Genomic DNA, 19,823 nt, shown 5'->3' with positions numbered 1-19,823 from the left:
AACATTAATTATTTTTAAAAATCGAATTTAACAATATTTTTGAAAATTTAATTTATTTCACAATAATAATACAACATACAACATCTAGTACATTTAATTATCGAAATTACTAAATCGTTCCCACAAATGCTCAATCAATGCATTACGGAGTGCATAATGAGCTTCTTTATCTTTAATTTGTCTATGCCGAGCAAGAAATTCTTGAAATATAATATTCTCATCTCTAGCTATATCAACTTCAGGAGTCGGTGCTCCTTCCAACCTTGTATATCTGCTTGCTTATCACGTTCGTCCTCAATGATCATATTGTGCATTATAATGCAAGATGACATTATATCATGCAATACACATTTATCCCAAAAACGTGCCGGTCCCTTGACTATTGCAAATTGTGATTGGAGAACTCCAAATGCACGTTCTACGTCTTTTCTACACGCTTCCTGCATCATCGCAAATAACTTCTTTTTGGGCCCTCGAGGTTCATGAATTGTTTGTACCAATGTGGACCATTTTGGATATATACCATCTGCTAAATAATATCCAGTGTGGTACTGTTGTCCTTGAATAACATAATGACAAGGAGGTGCTATACCGTTTGCAAGATTGGAAAATAAATAAGATCCCTCCAACACATTAATGTTGTTATTCGACCCCGGCATACCAAAATGTGCATTCCAAATCCACAAATCATAATCGGCTACAGCTTCAAGAATAATAGTTGATTCTCTACTCCTCCCAGCATATTGTCCAGCCCAAGCAGTTGGACAATTTTTCCATGTCCAGTGCATGCAATCTAAACTCCAAAACATCCCTGGAAAACCACGTTTTTCGCCAATTTGAAGCAACCGTGCAACATCATTAGCATCAGGTGCTCTTAGATATCGCTCCCCAAAGACCTCTACAATTGCTCGACAGAATCTCTTCAAACTTTCAATTGTAGTTGATTCTCCAATCTGGATATATTCATCTGCTGCATCTGCTGGTATTCCATACGCCAAAACTCGAAACGCCGCTGTAACTTTTTGTAAAGTAGATAAGCCCAGTCTACTGATTCTATCCTTCCGTTGCACAAAATAGTTGTCATGGCCTTTAACAGCATTGGCAATTCGTAGGAACAAATTTCGACTCATTCGAAATCGTCTACGAAACATTGCTTCAGAATATTTTGGATACTCTGAAAAATAATCATTCCATAATCTTCGATCTGCTTCTTCACGATCACGATGAATCACTCTATGACCAAAAGTCAAACCTCCATGCCTAGGGGGTTGATTATCCATATTTTCCATGTAGGAAGCTATGGCAAGGGTGTGGCTAGTATATGCATGGGTTAATAACTGTGTGCTCATATTGCACTTGCGAGATTGTGCTTAGACTCTGGTGATGATGATGATGAGGATGAAGAAGATGAGGATGATGATGAAGAAAATGGCATAGGACGTTTTCTAGTGTTGGAATTCATATTTGAATTCGTATGTTTAGAGATAGATGATAATGGTTGAATGCTCAATTTGTTGGTGATGAAGAACGTTTTTATAGGCATGATCAGAATTGTTTAGAACCGTTAGATTAGATCGTGAAAATCACATCCGTTCATTGGTATGCTTGTCCTTTTCCACACATACTCCAATAAAAGATATCACATGCATCTTTGAATCAGCTTTTATCTGAATTGTTTAGAACCGTTAGATTAGATCGTGAAGATCACATTCGTTCATTGGTATGCTTGTCCTTTTCCACACATACTCCAATAAAAGATATCACATGCATCTTTGAAGAATCAACTTTTATCTGAATTGTCTAGAAACGTTAGATTAGATCGTGAAGATCACATTCGTTCATTGGTATGATTGTCCTTTTCCACACATACTCCAATAAAAGATATCACATGCATCTTTGAAGAATCAGCTTTTATCTGAATTGTTTAGAACCGTTAGATTAGATCGTGAAGATCACATCCGTTCATTGGTATGCTTGTCCTTTTTCCACACATACTCCAATAAAAGATATCACATGCATCTTTGAATCAGCTTTTATCTGAATTGTTTAGAACCGTTAGATTAGATCGTGAAGATCACATCCGTTCATTGGTATGCTTGTCCTTTTTCCACACATACTCCAATAAAAGATATCACATGCATCTTTGAAGAATCAGTTTTTATCTGAATTGTTTAGAACCGTTAGATTAGATCGTGAAGATCACATCCGTTCATTGGTATGCTTGTCCTTTTTCCACACATACTCCAATAAAAGATATCACATGCATCTTTGAAGAATCAACTTTTATCTGAATTGTTTAGAACCGTTAGATTAGATCGTGAAGATCACATCCGTTCATTGGTATGCTTGTCCTTTTTCCACACATACTCCAATAAAAGATATCACATGCATCTTTGAAGAATCAGTTTTTATCTGAATTGTTTAGAACCGTTAGATTAGATCGTGAAGATCACATCCGTTCATTGGTATGCTTGTCCTTTTTCCACACATACTCCAATAAAAGATATCACATGCATCTTTGAAGAATCAACTTTTATCTGAATTGTTTAGAACCGTTAGATTAGATCGTGAAGATCACATCCATTCATTGGTATGCTTGTCCTTTTTCCACACATACTCCAATAAAAGATACCACATGCATCTTTGAATCAACTTTTATCTGAATTGTTTAGAACCGTTAGATTAGATCGTGAAGATCACATCTGTTCATTGGTATGCTTGTCCTTTTTCCACACATACTCCAATAAAAGATATCACACGCATCTTTGAAGAATAAGCTTTTATCTGAATTGTTTAGAACCGTTAGATTAGATCGTGAAGATCACATCCGTTCATTGGTATGCTTGTCCTTTTCCACACATACTCCAATAAAAGATACCACATGCATCTTTGAATCAGCTTTTATCTGAATTGTTTAGAACCGTTAGGTTGATCGCGAAGATCACATCCGTTCATTGGTATGCTTCTATCTCTATAAATACTACAATTCAATTTTAGAAGTAATACCACCTATCTTTTGAATATCAATATCTCTTTCTAGTTTTACAATCATTGAAATATGTCAAATCCCTCACGTTCAATCCGAACTTCCTCATACTCTAATGAAGAAGATAAACTCCTTTGTACTATATTTATGGATATTGCCCAAGATCCTGAAAAGGGCAATGATCGCTCTGCACCAGATTTATGGGAACACATTGCACAAGAATATAAACAAATGCTACCGGCACACATTTGTACTGATCGAACTTCAAGATCGCTGCATAGTCGTTGGGCAAATATATCAACAGCGGTTAGCAAACTAAGAGGGTGCATTCAACAAATAGAGAACATGAACCCAAGTGGTGCATCTGAACAAGATATTGTGAGTATCTTGTAAATTTGTGTTATTTAGTTTTCTCTTGTTTTTTTATTTTAATTGCGTTGTTTAATTAGAATTATATTTTATTTATAACAGCTTGATAGAGCAAAGGAGTTAGTAAAGAAAGATCCCAAATTCAAAGGCGGATTTAAGTTTTGCAGAACTGGGAGCTTGCTAAATGTTGGAGGTCGAAAAAGAACTTCCGAAGGATCACAATCACAATCTTTCAGAACCGAGAAGTCAATAGGCTCTTCCTCATTTGCTGTTGATTTGAATGATGATTTTGAAACTGATGAACATTGTAATGAAATGAACAATGTAGGTGAACGTCCTATGGGGAGGAAAAAGGAAAAGATGAAGCATAAACTCTCGGATGAGCGCAATCAATTTATTGCCGCAATAGAACAACAAACTCCACAATTCAAAGGAATGTTCGAAAACAATCATGAGCTACTCCAAAAACAATATGAGCTTGATTTGCTTATAGCTCAAAATGTAGCGAACAAAATAACATTGAGAAAAGAAAAAATGGCATTAGCAAAACGAAAAGAAGATAACAAAATCTTAAGGATGAATTTAAATTTGATAGAAGATCCAACTGTGCGTGAGTCGATTAGACGCCAACAACTACAAATTGTTGCAGAGAGAAATCAAGAGCATGGAGGAGGAGTTGAATCAAATCGTGAATTTGATCAATTCTTTGATAATTTGGGAGGAAGTGGGAGTGGACTAGGAAATTATTAATTTTATTATATTTGTTCAAAATTGTGTTGTATTTTCTAATATTATTATTATGTCGTATGTATTTTAATTTTTATTATGTTCTAGTCATGTTTGATGTATGTCGTATGTATTTTAACTTTTATTATGTTCAAGTTATGTTTAATGTATTTGGAATTTTAATTAATATATATTCAATATTAGTCTTGTTTCGATCGTCTCAATGAGATCTTTAAAATGGTATAATTTTTATTTAATAATATAAAGTTTAAATATAAGTATTTAACAAAATAAAAAATTACATATAAAACGATTAAGGATATACTTGGAATTATAAAATAAAATAAGGACAAAAAAGACAATTTGGGATTATAGTGCAAATTAACAGTGCAGCGCCAAATATAGCGCTACACTGTTCATTAACGCCATTTCCTTTGGCGTTTTGGCGAGACACCTTGGAGAGAGAAATTTGAGGGAATGGTGTTTTGGGGATGGAAATTGGCATACCGTTGGAGATGCTCTTACCCAACAATACTAATTTAAAAATGGGAAATAGAAAGTAACAAAATTAATCTAGATGTAAATTTGGCAATTCATGTACATTTTCGTATCATATAAACATAGAGTATTAATGAGTTTGACCCATATCCGTTAGACAACACGATGATAAATTGATAATGACCCAAACTAAACTCTGTATTCATTTTTATGTTGTATTAAAATTTATCAAATACATCCCACCTTATTTATTTCGATTTCAATTCTTATTTATTACCAAATAAAGAAACACTTTCCTTTAAACCCATTACAATTATCATTATTTGATTCAATTACGATTCAGATTCTAATATTTGAACCAAAGGCGCCTATATATTATTATATTATGTATACATAGTTGATATACAAGAACATAAGTTTGGTTAAGATGATGTTTGATGGGTTTGTGTGCGCATTCTTGCTCCCCAAGATGCATTCTTAGACATGCTCCTTCTCTTTAACTCTGAAAGCTGAGACTGCCATCTGCTTTTCCATTCACTTTTATCTTCCATAGGCTGTATTAAGAAATAATAAAATCAATTGATTGAGTTTTAAAAAAATAACGGGAACAGTTTTAATCCAGTTAGTCAAATAATTAACTTGCTAACCATAAAATTTTGAATTTTATGTAATTACGAGGTTTGAACCTTAACAGCAACATTGTAGAGATTATATCTAAAGTGGGTTGATTCTTTGTGCGCACTGAATTTGACTCTGTCTGCTACTTTTTTTCCTTCTAAATATTGTGTCGGGTCAGAGTATAAGGCCTTTAAGGTTAGGGATTCAATTCTTTTTTGGGAGAAGAAGATGACACAAATAATGTCAAATGGATAATCCTCTCTAGTCCCAATACTATAGTAAAACAAATCTTGATCACTCCAACACATACTTTTCAATTTAATGCCCAAGAAGAAAAGGGCTTTCCCATAAAATGGCACCAAACCATGATAGAATCTGATCTTCAAACACTCAACTCCAAACTATGAACAACTTCAAAGTTCTACCTAAACTAAGAGTTTCTATTATTTTTTTAAAAAAAATTATATAATTTTACACATCCATATCAAAATTGTATGTACAAAAAGCGAAAAACCCATATCTTTTCTCGGCAATTCAGAACTACCCAAGTAATAATAATCACAAAAAAAAAAAAAAAATGAAGAAAAATGAAGAACTAACAAACCTGGTCTCTACAGTAACGCCTACGTGAGGAGCGGAGGCCTTTAGCCCTATCTGTATCGTACAGAGCTCTGGTTTTAGGATCCGAGAGTGTCTGATACGCGTGCTGAACCCGAATGAATCTCTGGGTGTACTCCTCGACCCGCTCCGGCGGCCAAACGTCCGGATGGTACTTCCGGGCCAACTGCTTGTACGCCCGTTTGATCTCGGGCAACGACCCCGTCTCCGGTATCCCCAGGAGGTCGTACAAGGAACCCGGTTGGGCATCCTTGAGTTTGGATTGGATACGGAAGCGGGGAAGGGGATGGACGGGGAAGAAGACGCGGCGGCATGTGAGGGAGGAGAAGCGTGGCGGGTCGGTTCTTGATAGCGTAAGACCAAAGGAGTTGCAGCACAACATCTCTTCTTCTTCTTCTTCTAATCTCTGTTCTGTTTCCAGTAATAATGTTTTGAAGTGGAACGCTAAATTGCGAGTTGGGCATCCGCTGTATTTATAGTTTTAAGATATTTTTCCCTCCGTCCTAGACTCCTACTCTATCATTATCCTTTTTTTTTTTGGTAAGGACTCTATCATTATCCATAATTTGTACCGAAATGCTTCTAGATCATTATTATTTAGAATAAAGTTTCAATTGGCCACCAAACGTAACCCGAAAGTGTAATTAGGTCACTGAACAGAAACAAAAGTACAATTAGACTACTGAACACTTTAAATGTATGCAATTTTACCTGATAGCAGATTATCATTAATTTTAGCAGGTTACTATTAATTTTAACAACCAGCTGAGTTAACATTTTTAATAATTTTTAATAAATTTTAATAATAAATTTTTTTTAAAAAAAAATGACGGGTGGCCGTTTTTTTTTTTAGTTCTTTTATTTAATTTTTTTCAATTTTTTTAAATTTATTATTAAAAATTATTAAAAATATCAACATTTGGAGTGATTTCAGTAGCCTGCTATCCTGTGAAATTGCATACATTTGGAGTGTTCAGTGACATAATTGCACGTTTTTAGAGTGTTCAGTAACCTAATTGCACTTTTTTTTTCGTTCAGTGACCTAATTGCACTTTTTTTCGTTCAGTGACCTAATTGTATTTTCAGGTTACTTTCAGTGGCCAATTTGAACCTTATTCCTTATTATTTTAACCATTTTTAATTATTAAGCTTATTTCAAATTAATAAATAATGCGCCAAAGTCCGTGTGGTCCAATGACACCAAGTTTACTCCCTTAAGTGGGTTTGTGCTACTCTTTGTGCTTCAATTGGTTGGCAAGGTAGTTATTAACAGATACTGCATTGTAATAGAGTCAGTAGCATTAAAAAAAATAAATAAATAATGCTTTCCACGAGAACTCTGAATATGCATCGCATAGGTACTAACTATAAGTGCAACTATTGACATGTAAATTAATGTTGAATTTGTTTATTTAAATCGGTAATTTAAAGTATATAAATGCAAGATAATATATGAGAGATTGATAATATATAACTGTCACAAAAATAAATATTTACAACTTTGTAATAACGCTAGTCTAACTACTTAGTCTAAAAGCAATAGTCTAAATAAATACTACTTTTGGTTTAAATTTCTCTAATTCTCTTTTGGATAGCATTGTCATTGTCTTCATCTTTAGTACATGTCTTTTTTGTTTTTTGATAGTGTGCTATATGCAATTGGGTTATTGGTGGTAGCATAGAGTGATTCATCATGCAACGCGATTATGATGTAGGAAGCTTTAGATTTGCTTTGTTGTGTATACGACTGGGATCTTAGTTGTGCTATGAGCTCTTTATCTTACAAGCACATGTTGATATTTGGTAGTGGTAGTTTTTCCCTACGTGTTTCATGTGTTGTGAGATGTTTGACGTACTAGGTTATCATGTGAAAATATTGAACAAAATATTAATATTTATTATATTTGTGTAAAATACTTGGTAAATAAATATATATAACATATTTTGTATTATAACTTTGATATTTAATTACAAGATAATGTAAAAAGAAGACAATAGACAATGTAGTGAATATAATAAATTAATAAATTTCAAGGTACGGAATCTTTGAATTGTAGAAAATAAAGATAATATAACTAATAAAATTATATCTCTTTTAATTTTTTTTTATAATGAATAATTCTTTTTAAATAGATGCATTGTAGACATCTAATTCTATTTATTAAATGCATATATATTATTTTTTATTGTAACTACTAATTTATTTTTTAATTTAATAAGAACAATAAAGTGGAGTACATACTTTTTTTTTTATATAACAAAGAAGGGGGAAACCCAAAAGTGAATCACAGGTTTATACTGAGTCTAGAATATTACGCCAAACAGGGAGGCCAGACCTATCGTCATCTAGAAGAATACTAATCTCATCAGGTGGATCTGTTAGTGAAAGGAGTCCAAAGTCGTGATCCAAGGCCATCTTTGCTAATGCGTCAGCAACATAATTCTGTTCCCGAAATATGGAATTAAGTGCCCAGAAATCAAGATGATGAAGTTCCTTTTTGCATGCTTCAAGGATATTGTGAGCAGCAATACTGGGAGGCCTGGTCTTGATCAAGTAGTCCACTGCTTCATGAGAGTCGCTTTCAATATATACATACTTGAAGCCTTTGGCTGTGGTAAACTGAATTCCCTTCAATAACGCCCAGGCTTCAGCCTCCAAAGGGGTGCATGTGCCTAATTTGGCCATAAAGCCCATCTTCCAGTCGCCTAAGGAGTCCCTTATCACGCCGCCACAGGCAGCCAGATTTGAAAGGGAGGCAGCAGCTCCATCTACATTTAATTTTATCGTGTTTTCAGGGGGTCTTAGCCAGCGAAGCAGCTTCCAAGCCATTGGGCTATTGTTCACCAGCGGGGATTTCAAGCTTGAGAAGGCAGAGCTGGATTCCTCGGCTTGGGATAGGATTAGGGAGATTTTAGACTTTAAGGGTCTGAATGTATTCTTGAATATAGCCTCATTGCGCCATTTCCATAGCCATCAAAGGGTGATAGCAAAAGTGATGTTATCATTACATGGCCTTCTTCCACCACCTTTCTTAGAAAGACCCTCATCAAGCCAGGCAACCAAAGGCATGCTGCGGGTGTTTTCATGCAATTGCGGTAAGATAACTTTCCAAATCTCTTCTGCTAGTGGGCAAAAGCGGAGGATGTGGTCTGAATCTTCAACTATCGTGACACAAAACCAACAATTCTCGTTATCAGTAAAGCCGCGTCTTCTTCGATTCCGGTTTGTCATGATCCTGTCATGTCTTACCAGCCAAAGGAATGTACATATTCTGTTTGGGACTTTCACTTTCCAGAGATTAATCCATTTCGTAGAGTCGATAGCTGTTGGAGTATTTAAAGCTGCCGTATATGCTGAACTAACAGAGAAACGTCTGTCGGCCTCCACGCTCCATATGGCTCGATCTCCTAATTGAGAGTCCTCTTGAAGAACTACGGTGGACAGTCTACTCAAGATTCTTGCAGGGAGGAGACGGTCCAACAGATCCCACTTCCAACCTTCTCCCGCAATCCAGTAAGCTGCCACGGTGTTGTTCAATGTAGAGGGGGCAATTTGCTCCAGGGCAGATCCGAGTAGGGGAGCTGGCTCAAGCCAGATATCCAACCAAAATCGTGTTGATTTACCATTGCTTACGCGCCATTTGATACCATTCTGAATGATGGGTGCAGCTTGGAGGATACCTCTCCATGCATTGGAGTTACTATTCTTCAACTTCCAAGAGCATAAGACAGTCGGTTCAGCCCCGTACTTTGCCTTTAGAATCTTAATCCAAAGGCAATCTTCTTCTTGAAAAGATCTCCAAGCTAGCTTAGCTAAAAAAGCCAAGTTCATTAGTTTAAGATTCTTGATGCCTAAACCCCCATTTCCTTTATCGTTGGTGACAACATCCCATCTCACTAAATGACACTTCCTTTCACCTCCCTTGCTGCCCCAAAGGAAGTTCCGAATACGCCTTTCTATGGCCTCAATTACTCCAGACGAAAGCAGAGTGGATTGCATGCTATAATACGGGATGGCTGAGAGGACAGATTGGGCCAATATATGACGACCAGCTAGTGAAAGGGTCTTGGTTTTCCATCCGTCGAGGCGTGAGTGAATCCTATCCAAGATACCCTTGAACGAGTCTTTATTAAGTCTGCCATGTATAGAAGGTATTCCTAAGTGATTGCCCAAGGCTGAGACACTCGGGATCCTAAGTGCTTCCGTGATGAGCTGCTGTGTCACTGGTTCAGTAATCCTTGAGAAGAAAATCGAGGATTTTTGAAGGCTTACACTTTGGCCTGAGCTGGAGCAGAACATGTCAAGGCAACCTTGCATTACTGTCGCCTGGTTAACAGTGGCCTCTCCAAATAGAACTAAGTCGTCTGCAAAAAACAAGTGAGTCAGGTTAGGAGCTTCGCGAGAAAGTTTTATGCCCTTCCAGTGTCCATCATTAACAGATTTTTCAATGATATGGCTTAGTCTCTCAATGCATAGTACAAATAAAAGAGGGGAAATAGGATCTCCCTGTCTAATTCCCCGTTCCGGGGTGAACCAGTCTGTTTGATGTCCATTCCATAAAACTGCAAGCCGAGAGGTCGAGATGCATCGCATGATGTTTCTGATCCAAGATTGACTAAGCCCAATATCCTGTAGTGTATCCTTGATGAAGCTCCAGGATAATTTGTCATATGCTTTTTCAAGATCAACCTTTAGGATCATCCAACCTAACCTTCCTTTTTTGTTCCCTAGGGAGTGTAAAATTTCCTGGTAAGCAAGAGTGTTATCCACGATCTGCCGGCCTTGGATGAAGCTTGACTGATGGGATCCCACGAGCTTGCTAGAGATATCCTTTAAGCGTATTGTCATGATTTTAGTAACCAGTTTGTAAGCCACACTACACAATCCTATGGGGCGAAATTGCTTGACTTGCTCTGGGTGATGGACCTTCGGGATGAGGGATATTAGAGTGTCGTTACATCCAGGAGGCAGAGTGCCATACTCAAAGAAGTCCCTAACCAGGGTGAAGAGAGAGTCACTTATAATAGGCCAGGCCTTTTGGAAGAAAGCTGTCGTAAAGCCATCGGGACCCGGTGCCTTGCAAGGTGCCATCTCAAAGAGGGCTGATTTAATTTCATCTAAGGTAACAGGAGTGTATAGAGACTGCCAGTCCGAGGCAGAAATGGTGGGAAATAGACCATGGTGTAGATTTTGTGTGATGGTCCTGGAATCTTCTAAAAATAAAGCAACAAAGTATTCTCGGACATGTTCTCTGATTGCAACTTCTTCTGAAATTATTCTTCCATCTTCGTTTTTCAAGCAGCTGACTTTGTCTTGATTCCTACGAACAGATGATGCCACATGATAAAAGTGGGTATTCCGATCCCCGGACTTTATCCACTCTTCTCTTGATTTTTGGAACCACATAAGTTCCTCTTGATGGAGTGTTTCCTCAAGCTCCTTACGTAGCCTACGCTCCAGTCTAATTAAGTCCGACCTTGCCCTTGCGGAAAGACTCCTCTGAACTCCATCCAATCTTTTTAGCAGAATTTGTTTGCGCAAGAGAATGTTACCAAAGGTTGTCCTATTCCACACAGTCAGGTTTTGAGCCGTCGTTGCTAGGTTCGAGATTTGGTCCAAGTCATTGTTCCAAGAAGAACGAATACAAGCCTGAAATGTAATGTGTGTTGTCCATGCCAAATTAAACTTGAATCTGTTGGGACACTGTTGTCGGGAAGCTCCGGTCGTTGAAACAAGAAGTGGCAAATGGTCAGAACCAACTCTTGGGAGATGGGAAACAGTTGCTGCTGGGAAGCGATTGAACCATTCAATGTTACACAGAGCACGATCCAATCGGGATCCTTTAAAGGACGGTGTGTCCATCCCTCGCGTCCAAGTATAAGTTGACCCTAAGTAGCCTAGATCAATCAGGGCCTCCCTAAAAATCCAGTTATTAAAAGCCGAGCTTCTGGATGACACAAAGGTTTCTGGGCTACTGACTTCAGTTCGATCAATGACTGAGTTGAAGTCGCCCATCGTTAACCAAGGCCCGTGAGGTTCAAAAAACTGCCCTGACAGGTCCGAAAAAAGTCGTCTTCTTAGACCCAAATTGGGGCTGCCATAAACAGCCGACATGAGCCAAGGTGGAGAACCGTTCTCGGATACCTGAAAGGAAATAAATTGAGGGTGAGTGTATAAAATCTCAACTGAGAGTGTGTCATTCCAAAATAGCCAAATTCCACCCGAATAGCCAACCGATTCGACCCTAATCCATTGATCAAAAGCGAAGGAAGAGCAAATATCATTGGCCTGCGCCCCTGAGACCTTAGGTTCAAGGAGGCAGATCAAAGAAGGTTTATGTAAACGCAATAATTGATTTAGGATGCGCCTAAACGAAGGCGAGGCAGCACCCTGACAATTCCAAGACAACATAATCATAACAAAAGAAAGGGAAGCGGGACAAGCGTCTATTGACGCAGGCGAGTAACTGCCACGTTAACACCAGGATCAATATGATCATCGTCTTCTTGCATAGCTACAGCTTGATGCGCCAAAGGTTCCTGATCATTGTCCACATCAGGTGGAACTTCCTTGTACGTGTTCTCGAAGGCTGCAAGATCCGGGGAGTCACAGTGTGATTCTGTGTGGCGTATAGTGTAGGTTTCAATGGAACCTCCTCTGTTCGAGCCTCTGACCACTGTGTGCTCTTGCACGGCTGCAGCTCTGTTTGGAACAAAGCCTCTGCCACCCCGTCCCCTAAGAGCACCCCGTGTGGGTGAGTGAGTGCGAACAGCTACCGGTGGGGGTTCAGGTGGTCTTGTGGCGGGCTCCGGGCCTCTTGGTTCAACCCGTTGGTGGCCTCCTCGATAGGCCGTCCTGATTCTGGGGAGGTTATCCAAATGTTGGTGAAGCTCAGGGGGTCTGGCCGGAGCAGCTGGATGGCCACCCTCCTCTGGTTCTTCAGGATCAGCAAGAGGCGCAAAACGAGAAGGAGAAGCAATCTCGATTGGTTGAGGAAGAACATTCTGTGGAGTATTGGTCTGTCTCGCATTCCTTCTTGCCGAACCAGGCTGCTGCACAGCTTTATTCTGAGATCTCCTATTCCTGCGTGTTACTAACATCCATGCCCCATATTTCTCTCTGGGCTTTTGAGCCGGCTGTTCGGATGGAGGATTAGTGTTAGCACCATCAACATTCTCACTCGAAGTTGTCTGAATAGAGGCGTCTTTTCCACAGGACTCCATACGGTGGCTGTAAACACCGCATTTGAAGCAAATCTGGTGGATTCCCTCATATTCTACTGGCCATTCCGTCATATTAATCACAAAATTGGACAGCAAAGGCTTGCTCATGTCGATTTCTACACATGCTCGTGCAAACTTCCCTTTTGAGGCCAAGCCGGTGGTGAGATCGATCTTGATTGGACGCCCTATCGACTTTCCGATTTTTTTCAAGAAATCATCGTCAAAATACTCAATGGGAAGAGATGGAAAGCGTACCCATGCTAGGAGCTTGTCAATCTTGCTAACTCTTGGATCAAAATTAGGTCTCCAATCTTGAGTGACCAAATAGTGATCAAGAACCATCCATGGCCCTCCGAATTTTACTGCATCATAATCAGCGAGGGATTCGAACTTTGCTATGAAGAAGTCGTGAGTTAGTGCAATCAACTCAAAGCCTGCTTCTGTCCTCCACATGCGCTGCAACCGTTGAAGCAAATAGGAATAGCCTACCGTTCTGCCCACCAATTTCAAAATGAGCGACCTGCGCCATGGTCGACGGAGTCTCTCTTTTTCCTCCTTGGTCACATGGATGACGGGAAACTCGAAGGGGTTAGCAGCCTCCTCCATAGTGTCGTCATCAGATTCTAGAGATTCCTTAGCCGGTTGTGATGTAGATTTGCGGTTCCAGGCTTGGCTCGGAGTTTCTGCCGGAGTTCTTCGATTTGCCGAAACAGGGGTATTTGCTCCAGAACCAAAGGGGGTTTCATAGGTCTGTTCTTGCAAGGGATACGCAGATGGGTCTCCTTCCTCTCTTCCTCTTTTAGCCTTCTTGGTACTCCTCTCCAACAGATCTTGATCCTCCGGCGACCGGTCAGTCGCCGCCGTTGGGTTATCCGAGAGAGAATCAGAAAGCATATTCACCCAATTCTAACTTTTTTGGAGTACATACTTTTCATTCACAATAATAAAATCATTGATTTTTTTTTTTTTTAATTTCTATTCGTTGTTGAGCCAAATTGTTTTGAGAGTTTGTCAATGATAATTGTTGTCATTAGAGGATGATAATAAATAATTCAAAATATAAGGTTACAATGGATATTGTTATAATAATATAGTAAAAATTAACTTACAAATTTATTTAGAAGTTTTCATGCATTGATAAAAAAAATAATTGAAATATTAAGTTTTGTTTTCAATAATCAAAAGAAGATTAATTAAACAAAAATAAAAATAAAAAAACTTAACTTAAAATTTTTTTTTTAATGAAAGAAAATCAAATGATTTTAAAAATTCATGATTTATAATCATTGAATGCTATGTATTTAGTCGGACTAATTACTTGACCAAATTTTATGTTAAATTTTATATTATATATTTTTTAATACATTTTAACATATTCGTAATATATGTTTAACATTTATGCCAACTCTAATTGGGACGGGGTTCAAACTTAAGACCTTTCTTTTATAGAAATTAATGAGTAAGTTAAGAATAATAAATAGTTAACAAAATGGCAAACACATTGTGCTTAGATGACATGTAGTAACCTCTCCCATATGGGAGGTTATGAGATCGAACCTTGGTGGAGGCGTTGTTGACTCTTTGTGCTGTAATAAAATCAGTAGCAAGGGCCAGGAATCGGTGTAATTGCACTTTCCCATTATTTTCAGTGACCAATTTGGCCCTTATTCCTATTTACTAGTTTTTTTATGCGCCTTGCGCGAATGGGATAATGCGTAATGCCCAATAATTATTTTAAAATCAGTATTTTAAAGTATATCAATGCAATATTAAATAGGAGATGTTCACGCATAGGTAAATAATGTTGAATTTGTTTATTTAAATCGGTAATTTAAAGTATATAAATGTAAGATCGTATATGAGAGATTGATTATAATTGTCACTAAAATAAATTTTTACAACTTTATAATAACGCTAGTCAAAATATTTAATTAGTCTAAAAGCGATAGTCTAAATAAATACTACTTTTGATTTAATTTTCTCTAATTCTTATTAATTCTCTTTTGGGTAGCATTGTCATTATCTTCATCTTCAATATATATATTTTTTTTTAATATTGGTAATGTGTCATGTGCAATTAGGTTACTGATGGTAGCATAGAGGGATACAACGTGCAATGTGATTATAATGTAGGAAGCTTTAGATTTGCATTGTTGTGTATATAACTGGGATACTATGAACTCTTTATCTTACAAGCACCTATTGATATTTGGTAGTGGTAGTTTTTTCCATACATGTTTCATGTGTTGTGAGATGTGTGTCGTAGGTTATTATGTGAAAGTATTGAACAAAATATTAATATTTTTTATATTTGTATAAAATACTTGGTAAATAAATATATATATAACATATTTTGTATTATAAGTTTGATATTTAATTACAAGATAATGTAAAAAGAAGACAATGAACAATGTAGTGAATATAATAAATTAATAAATTTGAAGGTAATGAATCTTTGAATTGTAGAAAATAAAGATAATATAACTATTTAAATTATCTCTTTTTAATTTTTTTTTTTATAATGAATAATTTTAAAAAAAAAAAATAAAGGCATTATAGACATTCAATTCTAAATTAATTAAATATATATGTATTATTTTTTGTTGTAGCTACTAATTTATTTATTTAATTTAATAAGAGTAATAAAATGACATACATACTTTTCATCAACAATAATAAAATCATTGATTTTTTAAATTTCCATTCGTTGTTTAGACAAATTGTGAGAGTTTGTAAATGACAATTGCTACAATTGTTGTCAAAAGATGGTGATAATAAATAATTCAAAATATATGGTTACAATAGATATTGTTATAATGATATAGTAAAAATTAAATTAACTTACAAATTTATTTTGAAGTTTTCATGCATTGATAATATTATGATGTATAAACTTGTTCAATTGAAGCCAGTGGGATTTCAACATTGTCAATTCTTTGAAAAATAGTCGTACCGTTTTAGAGTCCAAGTGTAATTATATTTATGATCAATAACTTTGTAGTTAGGTCGTGCAGTTCTAACAATGATGTAAGAACAATTTTGTCCGATAAAAAAATAATAGTAAACTATTTGTAAAGTAATGTACAATTGTACCATTATAAAAATATATACAAAAAATATTAATATCATAATGACCTAAATCATTCAAATAATGCAAAAGCATAATTGAAATATTAAGTTTTGTTCTAAATAATCAAAAGAAAATTAATTAAACGAAAAAAAAAAAAAAAAAAAAAAAAAAAAAAAAACTTATCCTAAATGTGTTTTTTTAAATGCAAAAAAATCAAATGATTTTTAAAGTTCATGATTTAAAATCTTTGATGCTCAACTTTATATGCTATGTATTTAGTCGGGCTAATTATTTGACCAAAGTTATGTTAAATTTTATATAATATATTTTTAATACATTTTAACATATTCGTAGTATATGTTTAACAATTATTTCAACTCTAATTAGGATGTGGTTAGAACCTAAGACCTTTTTTTTTTATATAAATTAATGAGTAAGTTAAGAATAATAAATAGTTAACGGAATATTCCGTAACTAAAGTTTATACTAACGGAATTTAGGATTATTTAAGGGAAGAAAATAATATAACAGAGGGTAAATAAGGAAAATCATTACAAAATTACTAAAATCAAAATATCATGAACCATTCATTTTAAGAAACAATTATACCGACATTTTGTTGTTCCAGTTAAGGGCCTAACATTATTGGCTCTTATTAGATTTGTATTTGTATGTATTGTATCTGTATGTAGATGTAGATCACTACTAGAAATTATGAAATTTTCGACCACCTGAAAGTGATCTTAAATCAAGTTGAAAGCCTTGTTCCAACCACTTTTGGTATCCGAAAAAACCTTTATTGCTATTTCCAACTACTTTTTGCTTTCAACTTTATTTAAGATCACTTTCAGGTGGTTGGAAATTCCATAATTTCCAGCAGTGGATATAGGTCAAACCTACATTTATTTTCAATGTGCAACAAAGGCACTGTTTGGTAACATAGTTAGCTTATCAGCTAATTTTAGCTTATTTAACCACTATTAGTTGTTTAACTTAGTTAAACAATCGATATGAGTGTTTTATTAATTAGCTTTTCGTAACAGTTTATTTGTTCTAAAATGCTAAAATTCAAAAAGCTGCTCAAAACAGTTTTTTTTTTTCGATCAGTTTTTTGAAAAAATCATTTTGCATATAATCAACTATTAGGTAACATCTAATTTACCAAACGCTTTTCTACAATCAACTAATACTATCAACTAATCAAATCCACTAACTCAATAAGCTAATAGTTATTTACCAAATACCCCCAATGATTCCAAGTGTTTCTAAAGTTTCATTTTCTTAATTTTATGGGAATACTTTAAAATCAATTTACCATTCATCTATTATCTATTTTGAATGTATAAATATACAAAATTTATCTACTTAATTAATGACGGTTCACATACCATTGCCTTACCTAAGTGAATCCTACTCAAAACATTGCCTTTAAAATGACGGTTCACATACCATTTTCATGTTATTTTTCCAACAGATTCATCAAAAGTAGCTTTTCATTTGTTTTTTTTTTTTTTCATAATTAAACCACAAAACACATTTAACATTTTAACAACAATCCTCTTTTAAATAATTTTATATCAAATATCAATACATGACTCATATTTATAATAATCTTCTAACAATCTAACATCATATCTTTAATTTTTCTAACAAACTAACATATCTTCTAAAACAATAACTAGTTTAAATTATACAAATATTTATTCAAAAAGCGATACGTTATTACATCATTCGAAAGTGGCATATATTTAGTAAATTGGAATAAGGGTTCTCCAATAGAGAAGAATAAGGGTTCTCCAATTAGCATATAGTCAGTCGGAGTTAAAAATAATAGTAATGAATTGTCAAATAGATGTGATTATGAATGTGTAGGTGCTATCCGTTTCTATGTCTGATTGTTCTGAGAGGTTATCCAATCCTCCTCCTATCATTTGTAACGTCTTTTTTTAAATGAATTAGTTTTTTCATTCTAAAAAATAATGAATGTGTAGATAATGTGAAATAAATAAACAAAAATACACAGATTCTCTATGAAAATATAAAAAAAGAAATTTATTATTTAAAGAACTGCATTGAGAAGATTCCGTATATGATTGCAATTGATGCCCTACTCAATTATATTGGAGAAACCATCTTCTTTGAGCCATTTTGTCCCCCAAATTCTAGCCTAGAAATTGTTGATTGCCATTTGCATAGGTATGTGTCCCTTTCACCAATTTGGCTACCGCCTAAAAGCCTTTATTGTATATCATACGTTTCAAATTATAATTGTATAGGATATTTGTCTAATGATCGTAGACCTTCACCTTAATACCCACCGCTCTATTTCTCTTGAAAGATAATCATTATTTTTATTTTTTTATAATAATAATAATAATAATAATAATAATAATAATAATAATTATTATTATTATTATTATTATTATTATTATTATTATTATTATTAAATATATTCTTCTATGTGCAAATAATGTTCCTAGATCTTCACCCTAATTTGACTTTACACCTCTTGAAAGGTTATGGTATTTTTTTATTTAAATTTTCTTCTATTAGCTAATCTCTTCTTTAATAACGGATGGAGTTTTCTTTTTCATGGGTCCTCCCTAAAAAAAAAAATAGTAAAGAAAAATGGTGAAGTTTCTAGGCGTAAAATTTAAAAGGCTGTAATTTTAACACTTAATAGTTTATAAAAAAAATTACACTCAAGGAACAAATTCTATGAAAAGACGAAAAGTGCAATGCTAATAATAACTTGGGACAAAAAGTGAACATGACTAACACTCAGGGAACAAATTCTATAATTACCCTCTAATTTAGAGACAAAAAGTGCAATTCTCCATAGTTTATAACAAGTGGCTATGACTTAAATAGTTAAACAAGTGACAACTAATAATTCACTCCCTTAGAATTTCAAATAAATTTATTAGTACGTAGTATGGTCAATATTAACTAATTTGAGTAATATTTATGATAACATTAACAAATTTTGCATAACTTTGATAACATATTCAAGTTATCTAACTAGAGAATGAGTGTTACATGAAGGTGAATGTCTAACATACAATGAAGGCATATGGCATTTAATTTGCCCCATGTATTTAGTTCTAAAATAACAAGAAAGAAATAACTTAAAGAAACAAAACAATAGAATGGGGGAAAGGGACATAAAAGAGTGGGGGAGAGGTAGGGTAGACCTATACATACATATATATAAACAGAAGACTACAAAGGCAAATGAAACAATGTACAACAACCAGTCAACCACTTTTTAAATCAAGAAATAACTTAAAGAAACAAAACAATAGAATGGGGGTAAGGGACATAAAAGAGTGGGGGGGGAGGTAGGGTAGACCTATACATACATATATATAAACAAAAGACTACAAAGGCAAATGAAACAATGTACAACAACCAGTCCAACCACTTTTTAAATCAAGAACCAGGATAGAAGTCCCGATCCATTTACCCAGGAATACCCAGAAACCAAATGAGAAAACATGAACTGATGACTTGAGTTGAAGAAGAAATCAGTTTGAATTGGTACTAGTTTAAGTATTGAATCTAACAAAAATTACAAACTGAAGGATGACAAATAACAGTATAGAATGAGTCAACTTATCAATAACTGGACTACTTTAACTGAAATTTGATGGCTGAGGACTACAACTACTAAGCAACTAAAATTTATAATGATATACATATATACTAAAAATG

At 35.0% G+C, this 19,823-nt stretch overlaps 1 protein-coding gene and 1 long non-coding RNA gene across 2 annotated transcripts; both read right to left on the bottom strand.

Annotated features, from left to right (window-relative positions):
- Positions 1-4,877: 4,877 nt before the first annotated feature.
- On the bottom strand, positions 4,878-6,312 carry LOC109179013 (chaperone protein dnaJ 20, chloroplastic-like). The gene is made up of 2 exons (XM_019328579.1): positions 5,802-6,312; positions 4,878-5,133 (listed from the first exon to the last, which is right to left on the bottom strand). Exons 1-2 carry the CDS (start codon positions 6,195-6,197, stop codon positions 5,002-5,004), a joined length of 528 nt encoding a protein of 175 aa, XP_019184124.1. The 5' UTR covers positions 6,198-6,312; the 3' UTR covers positions 4,878-5,001.
- A 1,684-nt stretch (positions 6,313-7,996) lies between these two features.
- LOC109178972 lies at positions 7,997-14,620 on the bottom strand. Its single transcript, XR_002053798.1, has 3 exons — positions 14,538-14,620; positions 8,115-8,119; positions 7,997-8,007 (listed from the first exon to the last, which is right to left on the bottom strand). It is a non-coding gene; the product is annotated as an uncharacterized LOC109178972 (long non-coding RNA).
- Between the last annotated feature and the right edge of the window lie 5,203 nt (positions 14,621-19,823).

Source organism: Ipomoea nil, unplaced genomic scaffold, assembly GCF_001879475.1.
Source record: "Ipomoea nil cultivar Tokyo-kokei standard unplaced genomic scaffold, Asagao_1.1 scaffold0875, whole genome shotgun sequence".
NCBI lineage: Eukaryota > Viridiplantae > Streptophyta > Magnoliopsida > Solanales > Convolvulaceae > Ipomoea > Ipomoea nil.
This window is presented reverse-complemented; position numbering and strand designations above follow the sequence as displayed.